Genomic DNA, 27157 nt, shown 5'->3' with positions numbered 1-27157 from the left:
TGGTCTCCAGCATCTGCAGTCCTCACTTTCTCCTATCATAATTTATTGATTCTGGGAATCTTATAGTTGAGGATTAAAAAGGCTGTTGGACTGAGAGTTACCCAGTTAGGCAGCCAGGAGTCAGTTTAATTCCCCATTGGTGTCGCCAGTTCAGGATTCAGGTTGCAGTCTAATTGCCATCTAGAACTCTGGGATTGGGATCCATGTTTCATTGGAAAGCTGGGATTTCCATTCCGCTGAAACAGCTCCTAACAGAGATGATGTAAACAGCTAGCTAATTCATTCAACTTGGATTTCTCCCAGATAACAGCATTTTGGGAGAGAGCATAAGAGTAGTTTGACACATAACCTAAACAGTCTGCATGGAACAGATAACTTTGATTTATAGTGCCTCAAGATCTTGACAACTGGTGATTTCCTTACTCTGTCTGAGTCCATTGTGGACTAATTGATAGAGATTCATTTGGTATATTAATAACTGCATTATTGTTGCGTTGTAAAATTACTGGGATGTCGGAAATTGATGGATCTTGTTTTTTTGGTGGACTTCCAGAAGTTTGTATAGTTTGCCTACTCGTTCAATTGGCCTCGCTGATTTAGAAAAGAATGATATCATTTTTGCATAGGGTTGCTATAGTGATTGGAATGATGTCAGCCGGGTGGACCTTATAGAATACAAGTTTCCTGATTGGGACTCTTAATCTGGTCCAATCTGGGAGCCTCGGCTGACAGATATAAACAGTGTTTTGTTAAAACCCTGTTTGTGTTTTATTGTGATAAATAATTATAAAACTGTGAAGTTCAAAAGCAGTGTGTTCACCTATACATTTCGCGTTTCCTCTTCCCTTCTCGTCTCCCGCTCCCCCCACCCCCTTCGTGTATTTCAATTGAAACTTTGGGGTCTGTAAATAGTGTCTGTACAGGAAACTTTTATTCAATTTTTATTTGACCAAATTTTTGTAGTTGGAAGTAAGCCAGTTCTATCTAATCACATGTACAGATTATTTTAGACGGTAGATCAATGGCATTTTGCGTGACTTGCCCTCGAATTACTCGGATTATCGACTAAGCTTTTAATGCATTCTTTTTTGTAGAAACGTAGAATTATAGAGTTTTAATTCCTGAAGTTGCTGCCTCTTGTTTAAATGACAGAGTTCCTCTCGAAGAAAGTATATTGTGGCCTATTTGCAATAGGGATTGGGAGGGGGGAGGGTCATGATGCTTTTCAGGGTTGATATGTAAATTTTATCTATTCTGTAAAGATATTATCGTGCTTGTATATGTGTAACACTTTCATCCCGTTCCAGTCTGTGAAGTGAATATCACAATTTTTTTTTTGCCAGTTTGTATACATTTCATGTGTAAAATGAAATAATAAAAATGTGAAATCTTAAAAAAAAGTGGAATGGTAGAGATGCTCTTCATTCTGAGAGCTGGCTCTGAGGAAGATGGACCGGTGTCAAATATTATGCGTGTGTCAATAAAGAGGGACTTGGACTTGGTGACGGGATACCGGACTCTCTGGAGTTATTTCAGCTGCTAGCACAGAAAGAGACCATTTGGCCAAGTGGAACATGGCATGTAACTCACATGAGCCACCTCCTACCTTTGTCCATTTATTTCACCCTTGTGTATCTATTGAACTTTCCCTGAAACCCCTGCAGAAAATTCTCCTAAGGTGTTCCCTGTGACAGCAGATACCATATTCTCCTCATTCTGGGTGTAACCTCTGCGAGAGCAATACTGGTCACTGGAGTAGATATTTCCTGTTGAGATTTATAGAGCTATCTTTCATCTGTTCTGTGAAATCTTTGTTTTGAGAGCAATTTGCTTTGTGAACTCACTGGTGCCTCTGAATCTGATTTTGATGGACTCATTTCTATTGCAATCAGATAGTATTTATTCAGCCCACTTGATGTGGTCCTATAACTTGGCATTAGCCTGACATTGATAATCTTTAGCTGACAGCTCTTTTTTCTTTAAGAGGATCCTATTTGTTCTGTTTTTTTTCAAAAGCTTCTGAAATATAGCCGTGATTCACCAAAACGCTCCCTGATAAACCTTAGTATCTGATATAACTCAGATTGTTCAAAGCACCCTGATTATTCAGGGAAATAATGAGATAAACTTCCTATAAACCACATCCTGACTAAAGTATGTTCTTTTGTGCATCTGTGATAGGTATTTCTCCAAAGAAACAAAAAGAAAAAAACTACAGATTCTGGAAATGTGAAATAGAAACCAAGTGACCGGTCTGGAAGGCAGCATCTGTGAACTAACAAAATGAGTCGAAGACTCTTCTTTAGAACTGAAGAGTGGGAGGAGTATGATGGGTTTTATGCTGTTGACAGTTAAGACCGTGTCAGGTAGAACAAAAAGGAAAAGTTAAAGGTCAGAGAGATTAAATGGTATGTTAATAGTTGTAAAGAAGTTTAGCAGGAGTCCAGATTAAGAGTATTTACCCATTATTAGGTTGTGTCTGATGTAGTTCAGTGATAAGTGTTTGGACCTCTTTTGAGATTGGGGATTGGAGTCCCACTCAAACTCATAATCAAGGCTAGCATTCCAGTGTGCAACTGAGAGAGCATTGTATAGTTGCAGTTGCTGTTTTTTGCCTCAGACATTAATTTAAGCCCTGGTTGCCTTCTGAGGTGGAAATGAAAGATTCCTTGGTCCAATTTGAAGTAAGGCAGATGGTTCTCCCTATATATGAATTACTATTTATCTCTTACTCCCCATAATTGAAACCAATTCAGACTATTGTCACAATGCTATTTGTGAGCTCTTACTGTGTGGGATTTGCTTAAGTGATTCTGCTTTAAATGTACATTGTCTCAAAAGTGCTCCTAAGGTTGAGAAAGGGATGCAAGTTGTAGAACCTGGTTATTCTGTTTCATGCCAGAATTAATTTAGAAAATCAAAGTAGGCTCCTGTGTTGGGAATTGGGAGCTAATCTGAAAAGCAAGATCATTACCTGAACCACATGAAAACTGATTTGAAATGTCAACATGAGTCTGAAGGCATGGCATCGGAAGGATAGGATCCAATTCCTGGGACACATCACCATCCTGGGACCTGCGGAGTTCTTTCTTTGGGATTGTCTGAATCTAAGCTGGATTCAGACCAAGGTGCTAGCAGAAGGAATAACTACGATTATAGATAAAACTTGTAAATAATAACATGAGGAAAGGCAGCTCTCTAAGAATTACAGAAATCTAATGACTTCTGAAAAAAATTAGGAAAAGAGAGTAAAGGACAAATTTAAAGAAAAGAATTAAAAGTAATGTGAAAGGTCAGAGATTGGATGAAGTCACATTACATAAAGTTCTTCTAAAAACTAAATACAAAGACATTTATAATCAATGAATGCATCTTATACAGTTCGGACGCCAATGTATTAGCACATTAAGCAATATAGTATTGATAATATATATGTGAGGTGGGTGAAATCCAAAGAAGGTCCAGTGCCCCTTCCCACTGCAAAGCACAGATTAGTGATAGCTGCCTTGGCTCACACCAGCTCATATTGTAATTAGCTACCCTTCTAGAATCATAGAATCCCTCCAGTGTGGAAACAGGCTATTGGCCCAACACGTTCACACCAACCCTCTGAAGAGTATCCCACCTAGGTCCATTTCCCTACCCTATTATTTTACATTTCTCCTGACTAATGCACCAAACCTACACATCCCTGAATACTATGGCAATTTAGCATGGCCAATTCACCTAACCTGCACATCTTTAGACTGTGGGAGGAAACTGGAGCTCCTGGAGGAAACACATGAAAATACAAGGAGAATGTGCAAACTCCACACCACACAGACAGTCGCCTGAGGCTAGAATTGAACCTGGGTCTCTGGCACTGTGAGGCAGCAGTGCTAGCCACCATGCCACCTCAGAGATGAACCAGCGAGCTCTGGCAAAGCTCACAGCACTACTGCGCAGCATCTGCCTAGTTAGTTGGAAGGAATCCACCTCCCAATTAAAACAATCCAAGCTCAAGCAGAATCCATCCCATAGAACATGAACTCTTTTTAGGATCAGTAAGCAGCCAGTTAGTTGGATTTTGCTTAATTAATATGGGAGCTTGCTGAACATGAATTAATTGGCATGTTAACATGGGTAACAATGGTGAGTACTGGATCAGCTGTGAACCATGTTGAGACATTAAGATTGTACAAAATACTATAGGAACCAAGTTAATTTGCTCTTTCCTGATATGGTGGTTGGAAGTTGGTATTAAGTTAAGGCAATTCATATTCTTTTTCACAGAGACTACTCTTGGGTGTCAGTCTGTAAATGACTATGGTTTCTCTTTTGTAGAATACGTTTCTAAAGATGTTTTAATATTTTCAATATTTTGCCTCAGTTGCATTCTCATTAGTTTTTCATTTTCTCAGCCACTGGTCTCAGTGCAATTGCTGTTCATTGGCTGTATTTCTTTGCTATTAAACCAACCCCCAGCACCAACACCCCTTTTCAGAACATGGAAAACCCAAACATGGGTTAAAGCAATTGGCCAAAAATTTTCCAAACTGGGTAAAGGAGAGGGATTTATTTAAGGCTGTGGGTTAGATGTTGAACATATGAACTGAAAGGACAGTGGGAGCCAGTTTATTAATAACATGGGGAAAAATAATTTGGATGGATGAATATACTTGGAAAATAAAATTGTTGTTGAGTTATGTGGAAAGAGCAAGCCACAGACCGAAATTGGATAATTTTTCAAAGAGCTAGAAAAACACAGTGGGCTGATTGGTTCCATACTGCACTGTAAAATTTGAAGACTGAAATTTTCAATAGATCAATCTATTCAAGCTGTCCTGCCAAAATCCTCGATCCTTTTCCCTCTGGACATGCATGTAATTGCACCCTTACCCTTGTCTGCTTCAAGGCATATTCACAAATCTATTCATGTTGGGTGAAAGTTTGTTGCAAAAGCCATTACTTGTAATTCCCAGTCTGTCCAATACACTTTGATGTAATTGGTTTAAGTGCTGGATCAATGTCTAAGTACAGCATATGAACGAGTTTATGTTCACCCAAATTGGACTTAAAAACATTGAACCGGAGATTTATTGTTTATTAAAGAGTCATAAGCTTTTTTTTTGTTGCTGTTGCCATAATTTAGGTGCAAATGGGTGTTTGTGATTTGCAGACAATGGGATTGTGCTGTTTGAACCCAATTTTTCAAGGTCACCTTATTGGCTCAATGTAGGAGAGATGTTACATGAACAAAGTTTAATGGGATGGAATAGGTTTCTCACACAAATGGACATAAAATTCTCTTAGCCTTTTCTCAACAGGCTATGATGCAGTTGCTCAATATTTGCTAAGGTTGAAATCACATAGCTAAGAAGGGATAGGATAAAATGAATGAATGAAAAGTCCAAGGTACAAGCAAATGTCTGATGGAATAGATGGGAGCACATTGAATAGCCTAACACGTGGATCTTTTAAGGTTTGCTAAAATCAAGGTGGTTCTTCAGTTGATTGTGAAGATTATGGTGCTCAGAGCCTTTCCAATACACAATGGCTATGGGTTGCTAGTGCAGAATCCCCATTGACAAGGCAGAGCCAAGTTTCATGCCACAGCTGGCTGCTACTATCAGAGGATGTGCCCGTCCATGCTGAACAGTGGTTGCAGTAAAAGGGGAGGCTCTTATTCACTGATCTGAACACTGCCTCCATTGCCGAGGCTGACAGTTATGGCTGGTGGCAACCAATTGACTCATTCAGATTAGTATCACCGTGGCCTGATTTTCTCATGCGTGTGGTGACTGCCCACATGGCGCATTGAGACTGGGGCACTGAGTGCGGTTTGTCAAATGTTCTCAGACCTTGTACCATCAGGTTTGCTGCAATAGTTTCCTTGATAAATAGGAGCGGCAGCATACACTCAACCTCTGTGATATTGAGATGAATTTCCCACTGGTGGTGACGTAACCACCCAATATCTTGTGCCATCTCAGCTGCCAGCCATTTTCATTAATCCTCCTCTGTCTGAAATATTCCAGACGGAAGGATATTACCATAAGACCATAAGATATTAATTGGACATAGCTCCAGTACATGGGCCAAAAATAATCTAGAACCATAGGCACATCCCCATGAGGACGTAATTGCTCAAATTTTTTGAAAAGGGATGAAATTGCTGAAATGCGCCTTAAAATTGTACCTCTAACCTTTCATGCACAGCACTGTGGGGTAAGTCTCAAGATACCTATCACATTGGCCTGATTTAGGTATGATGTATAACGCATCAAGAATTGAGACAGAAGGACAGCAATTATAGAATTCATATCTCTATGGTATTGCATTCAAGTGAAGCATTTCAATGTGATAAAACTCCGTTGCATCTTATATCTTGTTCAGTTCTGAACAAACATATCTGGCAGTGTTGTCATTAAAAACCAAGCCTTTAAATGATTGTTTTCCATTTTCAAGGGTTGAGTCAACATTTGTGACCAGTCCTTGAAGATTAGATTTTCATACCAGGCTTTGTAGATTGAGGGGATCTTTTGATAACTCAATGAGCTGTCATATTCTATCGGTTTATTGCATGCTGCGTTCTGAATTTGATACATTTTTCTGTATCTTTTGAATCATTCATATATTGTTTTTGTTGTTGTACTCGAGCAGAACACATTTCCTGCAATGAAGCGGCTGAATTTAACCAAACCCATCAGACAAGAATCCCACAGCCTTGGGTTAAATTACTTTAATGGAAAGTAACATCAGGCCAGATGTAAAACCAGCTTTGTACTCAATCTCATCCATTTGCTGACTGACAGGTTAACTTAAATTGTCCCCTCAATGGTTCTCTTTTTAGGCAGCCTAGATTCTGGTTAAATTTCCTTCAATTATCTTTTCAAACGTTTGGGTGGCTGATTTCTAGGAGGGGCGAGGAAAAGGCTGAATGTCACAGCTTTAATGATTAGTCAAGTTGATGAAAAGACCCATTACCTGCTGCTGGGCCTTCACAGGAGTACAGCCCAGCCTGTGGGGTCCACGGTAATGTTGTGCCACTTCCTGCAGAGAATGCTTCCAGTCAGGAATGCAGTAACACTGGACCCCAGCACTTTGCAGGTTCGTAATTAGCAATTAGGGTAGTTGCATTCTAAATAAATAGTCTTCAAGCCCTGTAACTGCATCAAAAATAAATACTTGGTCAGGAAGAACATGTGAAGGATCTGGTTCTTGTAGCTTTCTTTGTGACTACAATGCATGGCTTTTTCGACGAACTGTGTTTGGGCAAGATGATTGACAGATTGAGCCTCCGAAAGCATGGGAGAATAATCAGAAAACTGAGCAAAGGCAGGTGCTCCATCCACTTAAGCCACACTGACTAATTGAGTGACCTTGGGATATTTTGTTGTTCAAGCTGAGTTACTGCATCCCATAAATAAATGATTTTTTTTTGATGGGACAAATTTAGCACAATCCTTTTTGCGACAAGTAAGCTTGTAAACCTGACCTCTTGTTACCCCCCCCAGCCCCCCCTCTTGCCCCTGTCTGATGTTCCAGTTGCCAGGTTAAAAACAGACCAGCCCTTGTCTACCATGTTCTGCTCAACTTGCCTGAGTTAAACGCATGATTTTTGAATCTGAATTGAAAAGAACTCAATTCAGCGAGATGCATATTTCTGACAGATAAAGGTTCTTCCTCATCTCAGCATAAAATAGGAGTCCCCTTGCTCTGGGATCATGTGTTTTGGTCCTAAACTATCACACAAGAGAAATAATCACCTGCATCCACCCTAAGATTCTTCCTAAAAAGTCTTTCACTAAGGTCACTCCTCATTCTTCTAAACTCCAATGAGTGTAGGTCTAACGTACTTGAGCTTCCTTCATAAGAATCCTTCCATATCTGGGGTCAACTACTTGAACTTTCTTTGGACTGTCTCCATCATTTTCACACTACTTTGTTCTTTATTAATTATTTTCTAAGCTTTCAGATCCTTTAATCCAACTTCTGCCTATGGTTGATGTATCTGTTGGTTATTTGTGATTCTGTCCTCACCCGTGCACATTGTCTCTGAGTTCCTTGGCTCCTTTATCTGCAATTGTTTCCAAACTTTACCAAAGCACCTCAAGTCTTCGATTCAGATGATGGCTAGTTGCTGAAAATAGCGGAACTTGTGTTTTTCTCTTCACTGGTGCTAAATGACTTGCTGTGTGTTTTTAATATTTTCTCTTTCCATTGCAGAGATTTTCTGTTTAGCAGTTTTACTTTTCATTCTGTGACGAGTGAAGTTTTGCGTTGCAAATAATCTTTTGCAAAATAGTGAATGAACCTGGGCAAAGGCATAGAGCAGTGATTAGAGTGGTGCTGGAAAAGCACAGCAGGTCAGGCATCCGAGGGGCAGGAAAATCAACGTTTCAGGCAAAAGTCCTCCCTGATGAAGGGCTTTTGCCCAAAACGTCGATTTTCCTGCTCCTCGGCTGCTGCCTGACCTGCTGTGCTTTTCCAGCAGCACTTTAATCTTGACTCTGATCTCCAGCATCTGCAGTACCCACTTCTGCCAAGGTATAGAGCAGTTGATGCTTACAATTTATCTAAAGCAAAACTTCCATTCTTTCCCATGTGTTAACAAGAGAAACACTCCTGTTTCCTTTTATGTATCCTCAGCAGCTGTGTTTAGACCAATTCAGATCAGTTCTTTTTAACTAACCAGAAAATTAGTCAAATAATGATGCCACCATTTTTTAAAAAAAAAGCAATTAGAGACACCCCTTTTAGCACCATCAGTTGTTCCAGCCTTCCTTCAACATGAGCCAAGAGCTTGGTTGTGTAATGGAGGTCTGGTTACCAAGCTAATTCAGCTACTGGCTGCACTGGGGGTAACTTGTGCAGAGGCAGCGATTAACGGGCTACGAACTAAGTCAGGATAAAGGAGGCGAAAAGCAGAGAGAGGTAAATAAAAAGGGGAGACAGGATGAGAAGAAGGTTCCAGGGTGCAGAGAATAGGATCCTCTAATTACAGTGAGGCCAGATGTTGACTTGAGTACCAAAGAAGCCACACGACGCAATGACAGTCACTACATATGTCACCCTTTTCATTTCTTTCCCCGTCCATTTGCATTCTATTACGCTCTTTATCCTGTCAGCCACATGTAATGCTGTAATCTGCATAGTGTGCAATCCCTCCAAGGTTGCTACAAGAATTCTACCCCCATGGAAGGAAAATAAAATTACAAAGCCAAAAGCCAAAAATCAGAGTTGGATGCAAGTTCAAAACATGATCAGTCAATTAAGATCAATAAAGCTGGTACAAATGTGTGTCTGCTCCAGGCGTCTTTCAGGTCAGTGGTGAGTGTTATTCCCTTCAGTGTCACATTGCTAGATTTTTAACAGAAATATGCTCCCTCTAGCCTTTGTCTGCCCACAGTAAAGTGCTGAGAATGGGTTCGGTAATGAGGGAGCTCCCTGGGATCCAGGTCAGACCACAAATGCACCACTTTAATTTGTTAAAAGCTGAATCAATAGCTGAGGAGACCTGCTGTTTAATTCCATTAACAGCTTTATTCCACAGAGCGCAGAGAAAGAATGTGCATTTACATAGCCTTTCACAATCTCAGGATTCTCAAAGTGAATTACAACCACAGAACTTTGGAAGTGTAGTTATTCATGTAATGTAGGATTTGCAGAAGGCAATTTGTACACTAGTAGACTCAGACAGCAATGTGATAATGAGGGATAATCTTTTTTAGTGAGGTTGCTTGAGCAGGACCCCAGAAAAACTTCCCAATTTATCTTGGTATCTTGGTAGCTTCCCATCATCAGTATAACTAACATTCATGCAATGTTATACATACACTGGCCTAAACTAGCAGGCTCTTTATTTAATCTACATGGACAATTTCTCTAGCTCTTGAGGCAGTATTAATCCTTGCAACTCTCCTAAAATCAGCCCGCCTGCTGATTTTTTAGAAAGCTTTTCCTCAATTGTTGTAAAGATCAAAAGAACTTATTAACTCCATGGTGATTGATGCTTTCCTGAATGACCACATTTGTCAAGTGAATTGGCCATTGTTTGGGATATGTGCAGAAATAGCCCCACATCCAACATTATGCTCCCATTTGTCTGTCTATTGGCTATTATTACTCTGCTAATTACAATAGAACTGGATGATAGATGAAAAGTTTTAGTTTGAAACAAATTGTTTTCTGGCAATATCAGGTTTTCTTCTTTCACACGACTCTGTACAACCAAATCAGTTTTCTAACATCTATACTTAAGCCACATTCCTATGTGTTGGTTATTAATATCAGTTGTTTGTGACATGCCAGTTAGCATAAAGAGGTCTAACTAAATCAGCACTCCAGAAGGAATCACTGAATCCTTAGTGGGTTTAAGTTGGTTGTAATTAAAACCAAATGCGATTCCGATTTATTCTTTTACTTATTGCTGCTCATACTTCAGAAGTATACGATGCAGAATGAACCAGAAATAGAAACAGAAATTGCTGGAGCAACTCAGCAGGTCTGGCAGCATCTGGAGAGAGAGAAACAGAGTTAATGTTTGGAATCCAATATAGCTGTCCTTCAGAACTCTAGATTCTGAAGAAATTGGAGGCAAATAGCATTTCTGCCAATCCAGTATAATCACAGGTTTCCATCATGTTAATAATTTGAACCAAATTTCTGATGCCATTATTAGCTTCTGTTTAGGTTCGTTCATGAGTCTAAGGAACTCTATGAAATATTCTACCAATCATCTTTTAGGTTGTTCCTTCATACTTCCACATCTAGCTGTTATTTGACCAGTGGCAGTTTGACATTAGCAAACTTGACTTTGCATTCATGCTCTCAAGAGTGAGGAGTCTTGATTATGAAGTATGTATAAGTCCTCTATCTTACACTTCTTCTATTGCAGAGTGGCTGGTAAAAGAAAACTTAGACTTGAGTTCTAAACCTCTTGGACCACATCATTGAACTGCTGTAGGCTGTAAATGGTGTTTCTCCAACACTCTGATAACATAGTGATGCTCATCCCTGCATCAAACTTGGTATTAATGAAATGAAACAAGAGCCTCTTCCCATTTGGAATACCACATGGTTTCCCTCTACCATACTGGATCATAGAGTCATAGAGATGTACAGCATGGAAACAGTCCCTTTATTCCAACCTGTCCATGCCGACCAGATATCCCAACCCAATCTAGTCCCACCTGCCAGCACTTGGCCCATATCCCTCCAAACCCTTCCTATTCATATACCTATCCAGATGTCTTTTAAATGTTACAATTGTATTAGCCGCCTCCACTTCCTCTAGCAGCTCATTCCACACACGTACCACCCTCTGTGTGAAAAAGTTGTCCGTTAGGTCTCTTTTATATCTCACCCAAAACCAATGCCCTATCGTTCTGGGCTCCCATACCCCAGGGAAAAGACTTTGTCTATTTATTCTATCCATTCTTCTCATGATTTTATAAACCTCTATAAGGCCACCCCTCAGCCTCCGATGCTCCAGGGAAAACAGCCCTAGCCTACTCAACCTCTCCCTATAGCTCAAATCCTCCAACTTTGGCAACATCCTTGTAAACCTTTTCTGAACCCTTTCAAGTTTCACAACATCTTTCCAATAGGAAGGAGACCAGGATTGCGTGCAATATTCCAACAGTGGCCTAACCAATGTCCTGTACAGCCGCAACATGACCTCCCAACTCCTGTACTCAATACTCTGACCAATAAAAGAAAGCATACCAAATACCACCTTCACTATCTTATCTACCTGCGACTCCACTTTCAAGGAGCTCTGAACCTGCACTCCAAGGTCTCTTTGTTCAGCAACGCTCCCCAGGACCTTACTATTAAGTGTATAAGATCAAGCAGGAGAAAGTGAGAACTGCACATGCTGGAGATCAGAGTCGAAAAGTGTAGCGCTGCAAAAGTAGAGCAGGTCAGGCAGCATCTGAGGAGCAGAAACGTCAGCATTTTGGGTATAGGCCCTTCAAGCAGGCTCTGTAGATCCTTACCGTGAAACAGGATGGTGGCAACAAATCTATCAGATATTTCAACAACATAATAAGCAATCTAACAAAAATATGAAGTACTGAATATGGACACCTTGGAATGATTCTGTAATCACATTATAATTAGTTTAAGCATTCCTCACTTGTGTGGAAGAGTGGAATAGGCTCAGAGTTCTTCAGTAAGTAAAGCCCCCTGTGCTCTGCCTGAACAATATGGCTTTGCTTCAATCTTATACACATCACCTCTACCTGTACAGCTTTCTTCATTTTCCACAGCCAGTAGTTAAGTGAATCTAATTACATTTTCAATTTACATCAAAATTTGGACAGTTTTGTGGTATGGCCATCTTGCCAAGCAACTTATTGATATTTTCCAATCAGCCTTTCAGAGTTGTTATGCAGTGGGACTTGAACCTGGGTGTCTCGGTTCAGGGATAGTGACACTATGATTGTGTTGTAAGAGGGCCCTAATAGGACTTTTATTTTTATTTAACCTATTTTTCTGATCAACCTGTTAAGAGATGTTATTACACACCTCTGGAGCAAGTGCGACTTTGACCCGGGCCCCAAAGTGTAGGGCTAAGGACACTGCCACTGCACTACAAGAGGACCCTACTAGGAGCTCGTTTACCACAAAGTTGTTTCACCTGGGATCTTTACGATCAGCTGTGGAAGAGATTTCCATCCTTTAAGTCCAATTTGAATTGAATTCCAGTGGTGCCAGTCCTCATTGTATACACGAAGTTAATGCTGTTTTTAATCATTACGTTTTTTTCTCTTTAGAGTTGATGCTAAACAAACGGATCATCCCACTCACCTTCAGAGCTTCCAACTTGCATTCCATAGTCCTTGATGAAGATAACCGAAGACTCTATGCTGCTGCGAAGGACTACCTCCTGACCTGTAATCTGGATGACATTTCGAGTGGAGTGAGGAAGGTAAAAATGGGTGCAATTCCAGCTGCCTCTGGCCTTGAAGATTGTGTAGATATGAATAGTGTTGTGTGGTTGGCTGCACCAAAATACAGACAGGAATGAACAGACACACAGAGTGGGCAGCGACTAAAGATTTAAATTTAGTGAAGTGGGAGGTGCAGAGAGAGATTGGAATATGGTTAATGAATTAATAAATTACAGGAGCAATGTAAGTGATAAGACCATCAAAGAGAGCAATCATAGCAAATGCATCAAGTGTTAGAGGACTCCTAGCACCTATGTAGAATTAGTTTGGTGCTGTTTTGCTTCCAATTTAGGAGCCATGTTTGAAAAGAACATAAATTAGAGATCAGGGGTTCCTTTGATTGTGTCTCTATACTGGCAACACCAGAGTCCTGAATGTACCCTGCATACTCATATGGACTTTCAGGAAGGCCGAAAGGTGTGAATATTATTCTAATAACGATTGACTCGTGACTGGTAAAGGACACTTTAAATGACAGGCCTCCCCAGAATTGCCATTCATTGAAAATGATTCTAATTTTGTTTTACCACAAAAAAAAACAGACGTTTAATGAAAACTGTCACCACTTGCTACAATCCCTGAGCAAGTAGTGAGTGAGTGAGAGTCCAGCCTATTCATATGTATCAGTCATTGAGCCGGCTAATCACTGTGCAGGAAATAGAGCCAATTGAATCAGCCTTTGACACTTGTGGGGTTAAGAACACATCATTGCGAGATGGTTATTGCTTGTCAGTGCAAGTGTTTGTTTTTGATAGTTAATTATATGGAGCCTGTGAATGCCACAGAAAACAGAAGCGTGTTCTTTGGAATCCTGCATTTTTAAAAAAAAAGTGCCAACTTGTGATGGCTGAACAAGTGACTTAAATGTATGGAATGGAGCTGTTATTGAAGTTCAGATGTTCATTGAGGTTACATTTCTTTTGATGGACAAGCTCATTGATGGACACTGCAAACTGTGTGCTATTTTCAGACTTATTAACCTGTTTATTTTAATCAAGTTATTGCTAGTCTGGAAAAAGGCACATAGAGGATCATGGCACCAGTGTGTCAAGTTGCTCATAGTTGAGCTTGATTGATTAGACAATAGGCCCCATAGACCACAGTCGCCAGTCATTTATCATGGTGTTTCTGATCCATTCAGTTTTACACATGCTGGCTGCTACTGGCTCTATGGAAGCCAGCGGATGCATAGGCTTAGGAGTAGATCAGGTGCCTTGGCCTGTTGGACTGGGGATGGTGTGCAATAGGCAAGGAGCAAATAGTCAGACTTCAGGACAGACAGATAGAAAATTTGTGCTGGGGAGAGTGGGGCAAGAGATACTATGTAGGCGAAAATATTTTCCAATGTATATCTGTAAGGACATTTCTATGACCGGAGCCTTGCCTATTAAGCTGTAGTCAAAAGGCAATTTTACTTTAGAGACTGACACTGACTCCGAAAGCCTAATCAGAATTGATCCTGATTTGGATGATTTGTGGGTCCTTAAAAGAATCTAAATTTTATCTAACAGAAACGGGGGCCACACGGTGGTTAGCACTATTACATTAGCAAGATCCAGGTTCAATTCCAGCCTTTGGTGACTGTGTCTGTGTGGAGTTTGTGCATTCTCCCTGTGTCTGCATGGGTCTCCTCCCACAGTGCAAAGATGTGCAGGTTAGATTAATTGGCTAGGTTAAATTGCCCATAGTGTCCTGGGATGTGCAAGCTAGGCGGATTAGCCATGGTTGGTGGGGGGAGATGGAGATGCTACTTTGGAGGCTCATGCAGACTTGATGGGCTGAATGGCCTCTATCTGCACTGTAGGGATTCTCTTCTATGATTCTAAACAATTCACTGTTTTGAGTAATGCAATGAGTTTTTAAAAAAGAAAGCTAGGGAGGATTGGAATTCCATAACACATCCCGCCATTTTGCCTCGATTTTAAATTACTGGTGAAAAATGAGGCAAATTCAGTAACTGATGTGCAATTCTCCCTGCCCAATTGGACCCTCGTAATGTACTTTTCTGCTTTCAAAATCTGTGGGTGGAAACATCACTTTCTGAATGTCAATTTAGCAAGTAAGGTAGGGCGCATATCCTGGGTCAAAATCCTGGAATTCTCTCCCTAGTGGCATTGTGAATTGACCCACAGTAGATGACTGCAGTGGTTCAAGAAGGCTGTTCACCATCACCTTCGCAAGGGCAAGTAGGGACGGGCAATAAATGCTGGTCAATCAGCGATGCCCACTTCCCACAAATGAATAAAATGTGTCGATATATGGGCAATCATTGGTTGTATATAGTTCCTGCCAGCCAGTAAATATACAATAGCCTGCTGGTATCTGGTTAAACGGTGCCAATCAATTGGTAGCATATAACTTTATTTCAGTATTCAGTGATGGCAGGGATGCCCTGCCTCCCTGGTGTTCCAGTACGGTCATCTGACCCTCTCCACTTGGTATCAATTGCAAACAAAGCAAACGGATATATAGCTAGCAATGTAGCAGTTAGATAAATATTTAGATGGTTGACTAGGCAGAGTTTTACCCTACTGCACCAGCTCTCTGTTACAGTTTTCAAGCATTTGCTTACAATGATCGAGAATTATTGGGTGAAATGTTAACGCCCACATTGTACTGGAAAGAATGACTTTATTAGGTCAAGCTAAGTTCAGGTTTCATGGTAAGAATGAGCCAAATTGGACCAACTAATTCCTTTGGGGCACTTTTGGTTATGTGATGAGTGAGGACAACCGATGATGACAGTGAATTGATACAATAAATTGATAACAGGGTATATTTCATCTAACATGTGTACACAGGCAAAGCAACTGCATGCAAACAGAGCTGTTTGAAGTGTGGCTCCTGGGACTGTGTCTGAATGTACATCCTACACTGTCAGGACTTGATTCCTGGAGCCCATTAAATGTAATTGCAGCCAATTATAGACCCATTGACTTCCACTGGGAAAGGTCATTTCCAATTCAGTTGAGTCTGATATTAAAGCTCTGTATCAGAAGATGAGGTTAATGGTTCCTATTAGTAAGTTGTTGTTGAAAAATGTGCCTTGAAAAAGCAAAACAATAAGGAAACATTTGCATTTGATCCCGACCCCTATCCTAACAATGGAGCACACTTTGTATGTTATGGGATTGTGATCCTTCTCTGATCAACAGAAATACTGAGACATAAAGATTGCTGTGCAGGCAAATGTGAGATCTACTTGCACCCAAGAGGCAAAGCAGAGACACTTTTTAAAAAAACTATAAAGATACAAACTGGAAGGGTTTAAAGAGACTTGGCAGGCTGTGTATTTAGCTCAGTAAAATGTTTTGAACAGCTATAGAAATTAATCAAAAAGGCAAGTAGAATGCTAGCCTTTTTATCTAAGAGAGGCAGAATATTGGTGACAGAATGTATGTTTCAGCTTTGCAAATCCTAATTGGGCTGCACAATGAGACAATAAAATGTAGGAGCAGAAATAGGCCATTCAGCCCATCACGTGTTCTCCACCATTGAATAATACCTTGGGGCGATCTGATTAATTCTCAACTCCACTCTACTGCCTTATCTCCCATGACCCTTGATTCCCTTAACAGATTAAAAAAATCTATCCTAGCCTTGAGTATACTTTATTGACTCGACCTCAACAGCCCTCTGCAGATTCACTACACTCTGAGGGAAGAAAGTCCTCGTCATCTCTGTCTTAAGTGGGTGACTTCTTGCTCTGAGATTCTCCCATAAGGTTAAACAACTTCTTCATATCTATTCTGTTAAACCCCCGGCCATCTTGCCTGCTTCTGTTAAAAAAAATACCTCTCATTCTGTTAAACTTTGATAAATAAAAGATCATTCTACTCATACTCTCCTAAGAAAATCTCTTCATAGCTAGGATCAAACTGGTTAACGTTTGCTGGGCTGCCTCTATTGCCATATTTTTCCTTAGATAAGGGGTCCAAAACTATTCTCAGTATTCCAGCAGTGGTTTGATTTGTGTCTTGTATAGTTTTTGCAAGACTTCCCTAATTTTTATGCTCCATTCCCTTTTTGATAAAGGCCCTTTGCCTTTCTTATTACCCACTGAACTCGAACACTAGCTTTTTGTGATTCATGCACAAAACCTCCCAAATCCCTTTCTGCTGTAGCTTTCTGCACTCTTTGCTCATTTAAATAATATTCAGCTCTTCTGTTCTTCCTGCTAAAGTGCATAGTTCTAAGTTTCCCACATTATATTCCATCTGCTGCATTTTTTGTCCACTTAATTAACCTGCCCATATACCTTGGTAGACTCCTTGTGCTATCCTCACTACTTATTTCCCATTTATTTTTGTGCTATTTGCAAACGTGGCTATAGCATATTAGGTTTCCTCATCCAAATCATTACTATATATTGTAAATAATTGTGAGCCCAGCACTGATCCCTAGGCACTTCACTAGATACAATTTGCCATCCTGGAAATGCCCCCTTTATTCCAACTCTGTCTTCTATTTGTTAGCCAATTCGGCATCTATGCTAATGTACCACCCCATTGTGAGCTCTTAGCTTATTAAGTAGCTTTTATGTGCTGAACCTGAATGAAAGCCTTCTGGATATCCAGATATTCACAGCATCCCAGATGTGTTCTGACTAGTGTCTTGAGTAGCTTTAGCAAGACTTCCTTATTTTTATGCTCTGCTCCCTTTGCAATGACAGCCATCTTTCTTCCCTATTACCCTTTGAGCTTGAATGCTAGCTTTTTGTGATTTGTGCACATGGAGTCCCAAAATCCCTCTCTGCTTTCTGCAGGCTTTCCCCATTTAAATATGTTGAACAGTCATGTTGCAGTGCATGCATCTATTGGTTCTCATTTTATCTATCCTTGCTACATTCTCGAAGAACTGAGGCCTGGAGTAGGTATTGCTTGAAGAAAGCATTTGAATCTGCCTTCCTTGGAGATGGTTGTGACCGATCAATGCCAATCAAATACCAGAAGAGGGCCAAACATTAATGGCACCATTGCAATTCCAGTATAGGAGTATTATGAGCAGTGTCGGGGTCACACCTTAGCAAGGACATGTTAGATTTAAAAGAAGCAAAGGTTTACCAGAATGATACCTAATCTTCAAAAGTAAAAGTACAAGGGTAGATTACACAAATTAAAGTTGTTCTGTGGAATTTAGAATTTAGAAGTGATCCGCTTAAGGTTTTCAAGTGGGGTTAGGCTCTGAGCCAGCTTCAAGCCAACAAGTTGCCATGAGACCAGTGTCTTCTGCTCACAATATGCCACCGCTATGGTGACGAGGCCCTCCCCTCAATTTGCCCTTTGTCTGGCTATGAAGCTCCACAGGCTGATGAGATAAATCAACAGCCAGTGAAAATTCATGTACTTTGCTGTACTTGTTGCTTATGAGCGACTCTCCCATTCCCTGAGGGTGCTATATCTGAGTGTGTACCAATGGACTGACATAATGATGAATCACAACATCAATGGATGATTGGGGAGACACTGGCCTGGTGGTATTACGGGCTGGACTGCTATTCTAGAGACCCAGATAATGTTCTGGGAACCCAGGTTTGAATCCTGCCACAGCAGTTGGTGGAATTTAAATTCAGTAAAAGAGTGGAATTAAAAGTCAAATGATGACCATGATATCATTGTCAAAAGTTGGAAAAACCCATCTGGTTCACAAATGTTCTTTAGAGAAGGAAACTGCCATCCTTACCTGGTCTGGCCAATATGTGACTCCAGACCCACAGCAATGTGGGTGACTCTTAAGTGCCTCCTGGGCAATTAAAGATGGGCAATAAATGCTGGCCTAAACAGAGACCCCTAATTCCCGTGAGTGAATAAACTAAAAACTCCTTGTTGTATATGGGTTTAACTTAACTGCTGGATTGTAGGCCAACCCCAATGATCAGCTACTCATTTTACATTGTGCAACATTATTGCACTTTGCGGCCACCGGGCGTAATGTTCAACAGCAGCCTGAATTAAAAATAAAGCAGCTCACCTGTAACTCTGAGTTAAGCACTCAGCAGCAAAGGCTAAGGTCTATTGCATTCATTTGCAATCTGCTTGCTGGCTCCCTTCATGGCAGGAGTGTGTTTTGTGACTTCTACTGCAAACCGGTTTCTCCCCCAGGAGCAGCAGTGTGATGTGAAGAATGAGATAGTGATGCTTGATGGGGGTTGTTGACATTGACTCCAAACTCTCTGCACTGGAATATGTCTGGGCAGCAAAACCTCCAACTCATCAAAATCTTAATCACCAGCACCCCTCATTCCAGACATTCCCGGTTTCAACACTGTCACTATCTCTGTTGGCTTGATCTGATTAAATACCTGAGTGTTTCACGGTTCCAGTTAGTGCATGAAAAATTAAATAAATTCAGATACCTGTGGGTAGACCTGACGTATTGTTGATTTTGAATGATGCCATGTGGCTTGGAGTGCTTTTGTGTTTGTTTCAGGGAGGTGAGAGATAGCAGTCCACTGGAATGATGGCAGCAGGGTAATGCCAAATGTTCCCATCTCCGATATGGTGAGGGCTGATGTAATCTGAATCTGAATTTCATACTATCCACAGAAGCCAGAATTACACCAAGGCTAATGGTTTTAAAGTCACTAATATCAGTGGCATCTATTACCTTGCAACATGCCCCTCTGTGGCTGAAGTAGGCATTGCTCTAAGAAAGTATTTGGTCCTGCCTTCCTTGGAGATGGTTGTGACCGATCAATGCTGATCAAATACCAGGAGAGGGTCAAACGCTGATGGCACTATTGCACTTCCACGATAGGTAGCATTATTGGTATAACGTGGAATAAACACCAGAAACAAATTTCTTTCTTTTTCATTCATGCTCAGGATATGACAAGGTCAGCCATTTATTGGTTGTTCTGAGACAGCATTGGCAGGGCTTGGGGGTGGGGGGGAGCGGGGGGTGCTTTTATCTTGAATGGCTTCACTTTGACTCTGAATGCTTTGATAGGAAACCTCGGGGGCAGTTAAGAGTTGGCCATGTTTGATGGCAGAAGATAATCAAAAATACAATAACCTGAGAGAGGATGATAGATCTCCTTCACTGAAGGAAATCAGTTTTTACGGCACTCCCAAAACAGTTGACAATACCAGCAGATATTCAAAACGTGAATTCAAATTTTCAACCTGTTGTGGTTGAATTTTCAGTCTTGTATTTTCTGGATTATTATGCTACCCCATGTTCCAAGGTGTTTAAAAACTACATAAATACTATCTTTTGTTCCTCCCAGTTATACTGGCCAGCTACCCCTGAAAGAATAGCTGAATGCAAGATGGCTGGAAAGGATCCTGACGTGAGTAAATACAAATGGCTTGTGTTTTCAGATAGAAACTTAACAACAACATTGAAAGGGAACATCTTCGTGTACTGTGGAAGATACATTTTCACTGGAGAGCAGCACTAGCCATCAGGACTTCAGCTTGTTATTTGAAGGAAAATTTTTGTTTTGTATATATCTATGACTTTGAGAGATATTAGTGCTGGAGAATGAAACATTAACTCATTTCATGCACTCAATATGGTTTGATGTATCATAACAGCTAAATGAGGAATAGACTCCATTTTCTGCAGCTTCACTTCTGAAGCTGCCACACTGTGTGCGTTTTTTTTTGTGCCAGCTGTCCTGTGGCCTGGCTGATTAGTAAACCTGAAAATGTGACTGGCTGTGTTCAGTTCAAGAAGTTGCAACTGTCCCACCATCATTGCACATGACAGTTTTACAATTGAGCTTTCCTCCCATCTGACCGTCCAGGCGTTAGAGGCATTGTTCAGCTCCCTTTTCTGAAAGAAAAAGTCAAGTACTTCTTCTTTCTTAGAATGATAGAATCATAGTAGGGCAGTATGGTGGCTCAGCAGTTAGTACTGCTGCCTCACAGTGGTGGGGACCTGGGTTCAATTCCAGCCTCAAGCGACTGTCTGTGCGGAGTTTGCACATCCTCCCGGTGTCTGCATGGGTTTCCTCCCATAGTCCAAAGATGTGCAGGTTATTTGGATTGGCTATGGTAAGTTGCCCAGAGTATTCAGGGATGTGTAGACTATGTGGATTAACCATGGGAAATGTTGCAGGGATCTGGTAGGGAGGCTGGGTCTGGGTGGGATGCTCTTCAGAGGGTTGGCATGGATGCGATGGGCTGAATAGCCAGCTTCATGCTGTAAGGATTCTTTGATTCTTCTTTCTATCCCACCTGTGTTTCATGTTCTTCACTATGTTCCAGACTGTGCTGAGCAGATGGCCACTCTTCAGCCAGTCATTGAGACTGGCTGACTAGGGAGTAATCGAGTAATAACTCTCCTGGAACACATTTTTGGCCTTGTACTCCACAGCTCAGCAATGACATTTCAGCTGAGTTGCAGTATGTCTTGTCCCAGGTCTGTTGAACTGTTCACCTCAAGTCACCATTGGCTCCAAGCAATTTATTCTCACACAGCACTGGGAAACATCCCACTGTGAAGTTTCAAGTTGAATGGGTTATTCCTTCTGAAATGACCTACTCAATGTGGTGAAGCAATGATCCTATGTTTTGCAGCTGCCTAACAGCAAAGATCAGCTTGCCCGATACTGACAGTTTTAGAGTTTATTAAAACAAATCTTTTTTTAATGTTTATCCAATTATTTCCCTGACTTTAACTCCACTTAGTGTGTCACCATCAGGAGTTGCTGGCAGTCAGAATATGAAACTGGGAAGCTGTTGCGGTCCCCGTAGAGTCTGATAACTTCTGGGGATAAAAGAACAGGTGTATTTCCCAGACACTAGTGGAAAGAATCACAAGATGCGAGTTTATGATTTGAGATGTTTAAAATAAGCAACACAGATCAAACATTACTTAACAGGCAATTAATACAACAGATTATTTATGCGTGAGCTGTTTATGTCAATCAAGATGATTCTTTTAAAACCATTTTCTGTTCACTGTATTCTGGCAGATGTGTAGCATTACATAAAGTTCCAAGTGACTCCCAATATTCCAACAGGATCATGTCTTCTCCCTGTCATGCCTTTCAGTGTCCTTCAACAACCATTCCACTCTGAATCTTTCCAGAACTGACTCCCACTAGCAAGGTCCGCCTCGGTGACTTTTTGTTCGTTAAATCTCCAGAAATCTCACTTTGTTCTGCTCTGCTTTCAAACAAAAAAAAAATCAGCTTTTTGCTTCATTGCTGTCAAAAAACGGTCAATACTGGCTATTTTGTTTTGTCAGTGAAACTCAAGACATAAAAACACTCCCTTGATTTCAGTAAGTTTCAGTTTGTTTTGACCCCAGTAGCAACAAAATCACACGAGCCTGATTCCGAGTGGAGGTGCTTGAAACATCCTCATCAGAACATTGTTTAATTAAGATGTTTTGAAATATTATAATCTTATAAAGTTCATTGTTTGTAGTGATTCTAAAACCAAGCCTTTTTGCAGATTTGTACAAGGAATCCAAACAAATTAAGTTCTACAAACAGCGAAATTCTTGAATCATTGATAACAACATTTTTAACAGCATAGATCATACAAATGCAGTCCGTTATGATATAAAGCGATAGTTCGGTTCTCATGTGATATCCTGTTCTGGGAGAATCATGCAATAGCCACATCGCTTAAACTAATGGAGCTGGAATAACACTATAGCTGATACAGGTAAGGGAAGTTCGTGTTCTACGTTCTTCAGTCGCGTTAAAGCCAATTTGCGTCGAAGAAATGCACGCTATAGTAGAACGGACTATAGATTAGCACGCAGTCATTTCATTTCATGGACTCCCTCCATTTGCATCCGATAAAGTTGAGTCAAGAGATAGGACAAGTAAATTTATAATTTAAAAGGTTGGTATCCTATTACATTTGCCCAGAACAATGTAGAATTTTTTTTAAAGTATCACACTGTAGCCTTTTCTAAAATGTAGCTGGAACATGAAATAACTTTTTTAAATTAGGGCTATGTCCCCCAAAGCCCTTTTTCTTAAAAGGCTATGAAAAATGGGACCATTAATTGAGATTGCTAGATATTTGTGGCCTAAGTGAACAGATACAAATCCAAGATGGGTATTGGATTGAATACTGTATTCCTGCCTCGGGATGCTGTTGCACAAATTCCTCAGGGTATATATTTTCTATTCAACCTGTTTGGAGATGTTACTCCCCTCTGGAGCAGGTGGGACTCGAATCCAGTTCTTCGAGATCAGAGGCAGGGACACTGCCACTGCGTCACAAGCCCTTAAATTCCTCAGAGTAGTATGTTCGCCTAAACCATTTTCAGCTGCTTTCTTCAATCCTTCATGCTATCAAAAGGGGTCATGAACACGGAAGATTGGTTCTAAACATTGCACATTCATGACTCCACAGACACTGAAGTAATCCATGAGCATATACGACCAAGACCACAATATAATCCAGGCTGATAAGTAGCAAGTTACATTCGATCACTCAAATGCCAGGGAATGGCCATCCCTCAACAAGAGCCAATCAAACCATCACCCCTTAATATTCAATGGCCTTCACACGATCCTAGAATCCCATACTATCAACAATCCTGGGTTACTACTGACCAGAAACCGAACTGGGCGAGTCATATAAACACAGTGGTTACAAGGACTGGCCTGAGGCTAGGAGTACTGCAGCAAGTAACTCACCACCTGATTCCCCAGTGTTAGTCCACCATTTATTAGGCACAAGTCAGGAGTATGATAGAAATACTCCCCATGTGTCTGGATGGGGACAGCTCCAACAATACCCTTTCCCTAAGGACATTGTGGGTCAACCTACAGCATGCGGACTGCAGGGTTCAAAAGGCAGGTGAGCACCACCACCTCAGGGCAGATGGTGATGAGAATCAAATGCTGGCCAGCCAGGGACCTCCACATCCCCTGAAAAAAAATTACAGAAGTTCCTATGGGATAAAGCAAAGTTGGCTGTTGCTACACATAGCTGAAACTGATCAAAGAAACAATTGTAAAGTGTACGATTCACGCCTGTTGGTTTTAAAGTGAGATTAAATACTGGGTTCACCTGTAGTCTGAGGTGTTATGTTGGTCAGCAGGTGCTGGAAACTAACTGGAGTCTCCTGATTTCTTTGCAGCTGGACTGTGGCAACTTCCTGAGGGTCCTTCACTTCTACAACCAAACTCACCTGTACGTTTGTGGGACTGGAGCCTTCCACCCACGCTGTGCATACATTGCCACATCGATGTTCAACAGGGTAAGTGTCCTGGCTACCCCACACGCATTTTGTGAATGGTCAGCTATTGATGGAAAGTTACACTGTACAGTGCTGCAGCCTGTACTTTATTGACTGGGGCAGGGCATAGAGGAGGAACATAGGAACTGGAAGCTGTAGTGGATTAACATACTGTTCTTTTATTTGGAAGGCTTGGGTGGGAATGCAGACTGAGTGATTAACAATGGGATCTCTATACTGGTTGTAAAAATCCAACATAAATTTAGTTCAATCCAACCCTGAATGAGGCAGTCCATGGTACAATGCATGATTCAATACTAGTTGGCAGCCTGACCCTGGGAGCTGGTGAAGAGAATGAGAAACAGCAAAAGTGTGGTGGGCTACCCAGGGTAGAGCTGGTGACATTATTTCAGTTTATTGCTGACAGAAGGCCCAGACCTGTTTGTTTTATTTGTTAGCGGTGGGCGCGATCATTTCTAATTTGCGGACACCGTGAAAAGTGGCTTCAGGATTAGTCAGGAGAATTGGTCTGCCAAGCAACTTTAAGTATTGAGCACCATGTGGAGTTGGCAGGTTATGTTTTCGTACCTCTTTGCTGTTTTTGGTTCGGTTTGTTTGACATCGCCTCTCTAACCTGCAGTGAACTCCCAACTGAGTAAAATTGAATTGACCTGCTGTTCAGACCATCACTTTACTGTACCATGTTCCACACTATCACAGCTGATATAGACAGCTTCTGTGGACCACATTCCGTGCTGTGGACCACAGCTATCTCCCGTGTCAGCCTACATGGAGTAATGATGTGGAGATGCCGGTGTTGGACTGGGGTGGACAAAGTTAAAAATCACACGACACCACGTTATAGTCCAACAGATCTGTTTGGAAGTACAAGCTTTCGGAGTGGAGCACCGGCTACCTGACGAAGCAGTGCTCTGAGAGCTTGTAATTCCAAACGAACCTGAAAGTGTAGTGCTGGAAAAGCACAGTAGGTCCGGCAGCATCTGAGGAGCAAGAGAATCAACATTTCGGGCATAAGCTCTTGACTCTGATCCCCAGCATCTGCAGTCCTCACTTTCTCTTCCGATCAGACCTGTTGAACTATAACCTGGTGTTGTGTGATTTTTAACTACATGGAGTAAAATCATGAAGCATACAAGGCCACTAGAAACTGAGAACAATTTCCACCCCAGTGTTCCACGTTTGTTGCAAAAGGCTGTGCAAGTTTCGGGTCAGATGAAATTTTCGAGACCCGGGGTCAAATCTTGTTTATTGCTCTTCTGAAGAAGAGTCAAACAGGACTCAATATTAACTTGGTTTTTCTATCTTTGCACATGCTCACAGAGTTACTGGGGTTTTTCCAGCATTTTGGTTTTTAAAATTTTTTAAGTTGGGAATGAACAGAGATGGAGATCAAGCTGGGATTTAGCGTTGATCAGGGTAATGAAGAGAAACATGGTGGAAATCATAATAGCAGGAGTTGAAATGCAGACCGGAAGTCTTTGTCTGCCAAAGGGACAGGAAAGGATGGGGAGGTAGGTGTAAACTAAATACACATTTGTCACCTTTGTCTACCTCTCTCAGCCCTAGCCCCCTCCACAATCTCTGCAGTTCTTGATTTCCAGTCTCTTGCAGAGCCCTGATTTTAACCACCTCCCAACTGACAAATGTGGAAGGCCCCAGCTTTTTTTAAAATTCCCTCCCTAATTCTCTTCACCTCTCTACCTTACTCTCTCTCTTTAAAGCACTCATTAAAGCCTGTCTCTTTGTAAAAGGCTTTTGGTCACCTGCCCAAATATCTCATTATGGGGTTCAGTGTCAAATTCTGTTTGTTTGAGGCTGCCAGGACAACTGGAAGATTGTCTTTTAAATGTCCATAACCATTTCTGTGTTAGTGTCTGCCCAGGGTGGGGTGAGGAAGATTGAGACAAGCTGCCTTTGCTGAAGCTTATGCTACAATAATATACATCCTCCTTTTGGAAAGCCATTACCTCATCAACATTTCAGTGTCTAATCTCCAAGCTGCCCTACGCTGTGCTTCCCGAAGATTTATGCTGTTTATTGTGGAAGCTGATAACAAGAATTCCTTCTGTCTAGTGGGAATCTGGGAGGTCAGCAGAGTATAGTGTGAGACTCTCCCTCACTCCTGGCGATAAGCCTCTTCAGTCTAATTAGTGCTATATATAGTGTTTGATAGGGTCTTGGAAAGGTTCGTGCTCCTAGTTAGAGGGAAGGCAAGTCTCAAGCTGAGGAGGCCCTAACACCGTTGATCTTATCATGTGAGATACGGATTTTACAAGGAAGATTTAACTTGCAGCTCTGATAACGGTAGTCAAGGGGGAATTGGAGTTTAACCCCCTGAATGCTGAATTCCTTCGATAATTCCCCAGGAACAAAGCAGAACTGAAAAGGATAGTTTGCACTGAAGCCTGTTTATTATGCTATAGTCTTAGAATAGCCAGGAAAGACGGGCAGCTTCGCTATGAAAGTGTGATTTTGGTAATTGTGGTGTGACCACTCACCACCTACAGATTCTCCAGCTACTGCTGGGATGAGGGCTGGCAGTTGGTGAAGTGTTGACCTCATCCAGGAGTTCACATTATCTTCTTCCAATGATTGAAGTAGGCTCTTGCAGACAAGTTCTCCAAACTAATTTCACTGAATGATACTGTAGGAAATATCGAGAAAAGGACAGATGAAAAATGACAGCCTGTATGTATCACAGTAAATTAAGGCAGGGAGTTAAATGCAAGCAGCTATCCTTGCTTTGACCACACAAATCTCTCTGCTTAGTTCTGGAAAGGTCATTTGAAGAACATAGGGATAGCAGGGCAGACCAGTGCGTTACTAATTCACCCATTTTATACGGGCACAAGGAATGCAGACCAAGATTTTTTGAACAATGGAGATTTTGACATGGGGGGGGGGGGATCTTGCTAACATATTTCTGTATTCACAAGGAAGCTGATACTGGCCTCCTACCAGCCCATACATTTTTGGAGCAAACTTCAGTTGATGAAAATATTCGAGCATGAATTAAAGAATCCCCATGCTGTTACATTGTG

General features: G+C 41.2%; 1 protein-coding gene across 2 annotated transcripts in view; it reads left to right on the top strand.

Moving 5' to 3' along the window:
• The window catches only part of sema3h (sema domain, immunoglobulin domain (Ig), short basic domain, secreted, (semaphorin) 3H), a 164993-nt gene that overhangs the window by 46132 nt on the left and 91704 nt on the right, over positions 1 to 27157 (top strand). For both annotated transcript variants that reach the window (XM_043708548.2, XM_043708547.2), the window contains exons 2-4: positions 12762 to 12916; positions 20167 to 20229; positions 23997 to 24116. In XM_043708548.2, coding sequence (XP_043564483.1) covers positions 12762 to 12916; positions 20167 to 20229; positions 23997 to 24116 — 338 coding nt within the window. The remainder of the gene's footprint in view (positions 1 to 12761; positions 12917 to 20166; positions 20230 to 23996; positions 24117 to 27157) is intronic.

This window comes from Chiloscyllium plagiosum, unplaced genomic scaffold (assembly GCF_037043375.1).
Source record: "Chiloscyllium plagiosum isolate Xiang-an unplaced genomic scaffold, Cpla_swu_hap1 HiC_scaffold_14, whole genome shotgun sequence".
Lineage (NCBI taxonomy): Eukaryota > Metazoa > Chordata > Chondrichthyes > Orectolobiformes > Hemiscylliidae > Chiloscyllium > Chiloscyllium plagiosum.
This window is presented reverse-complemented; position numbering and strand designations above follow the sequence as displayed.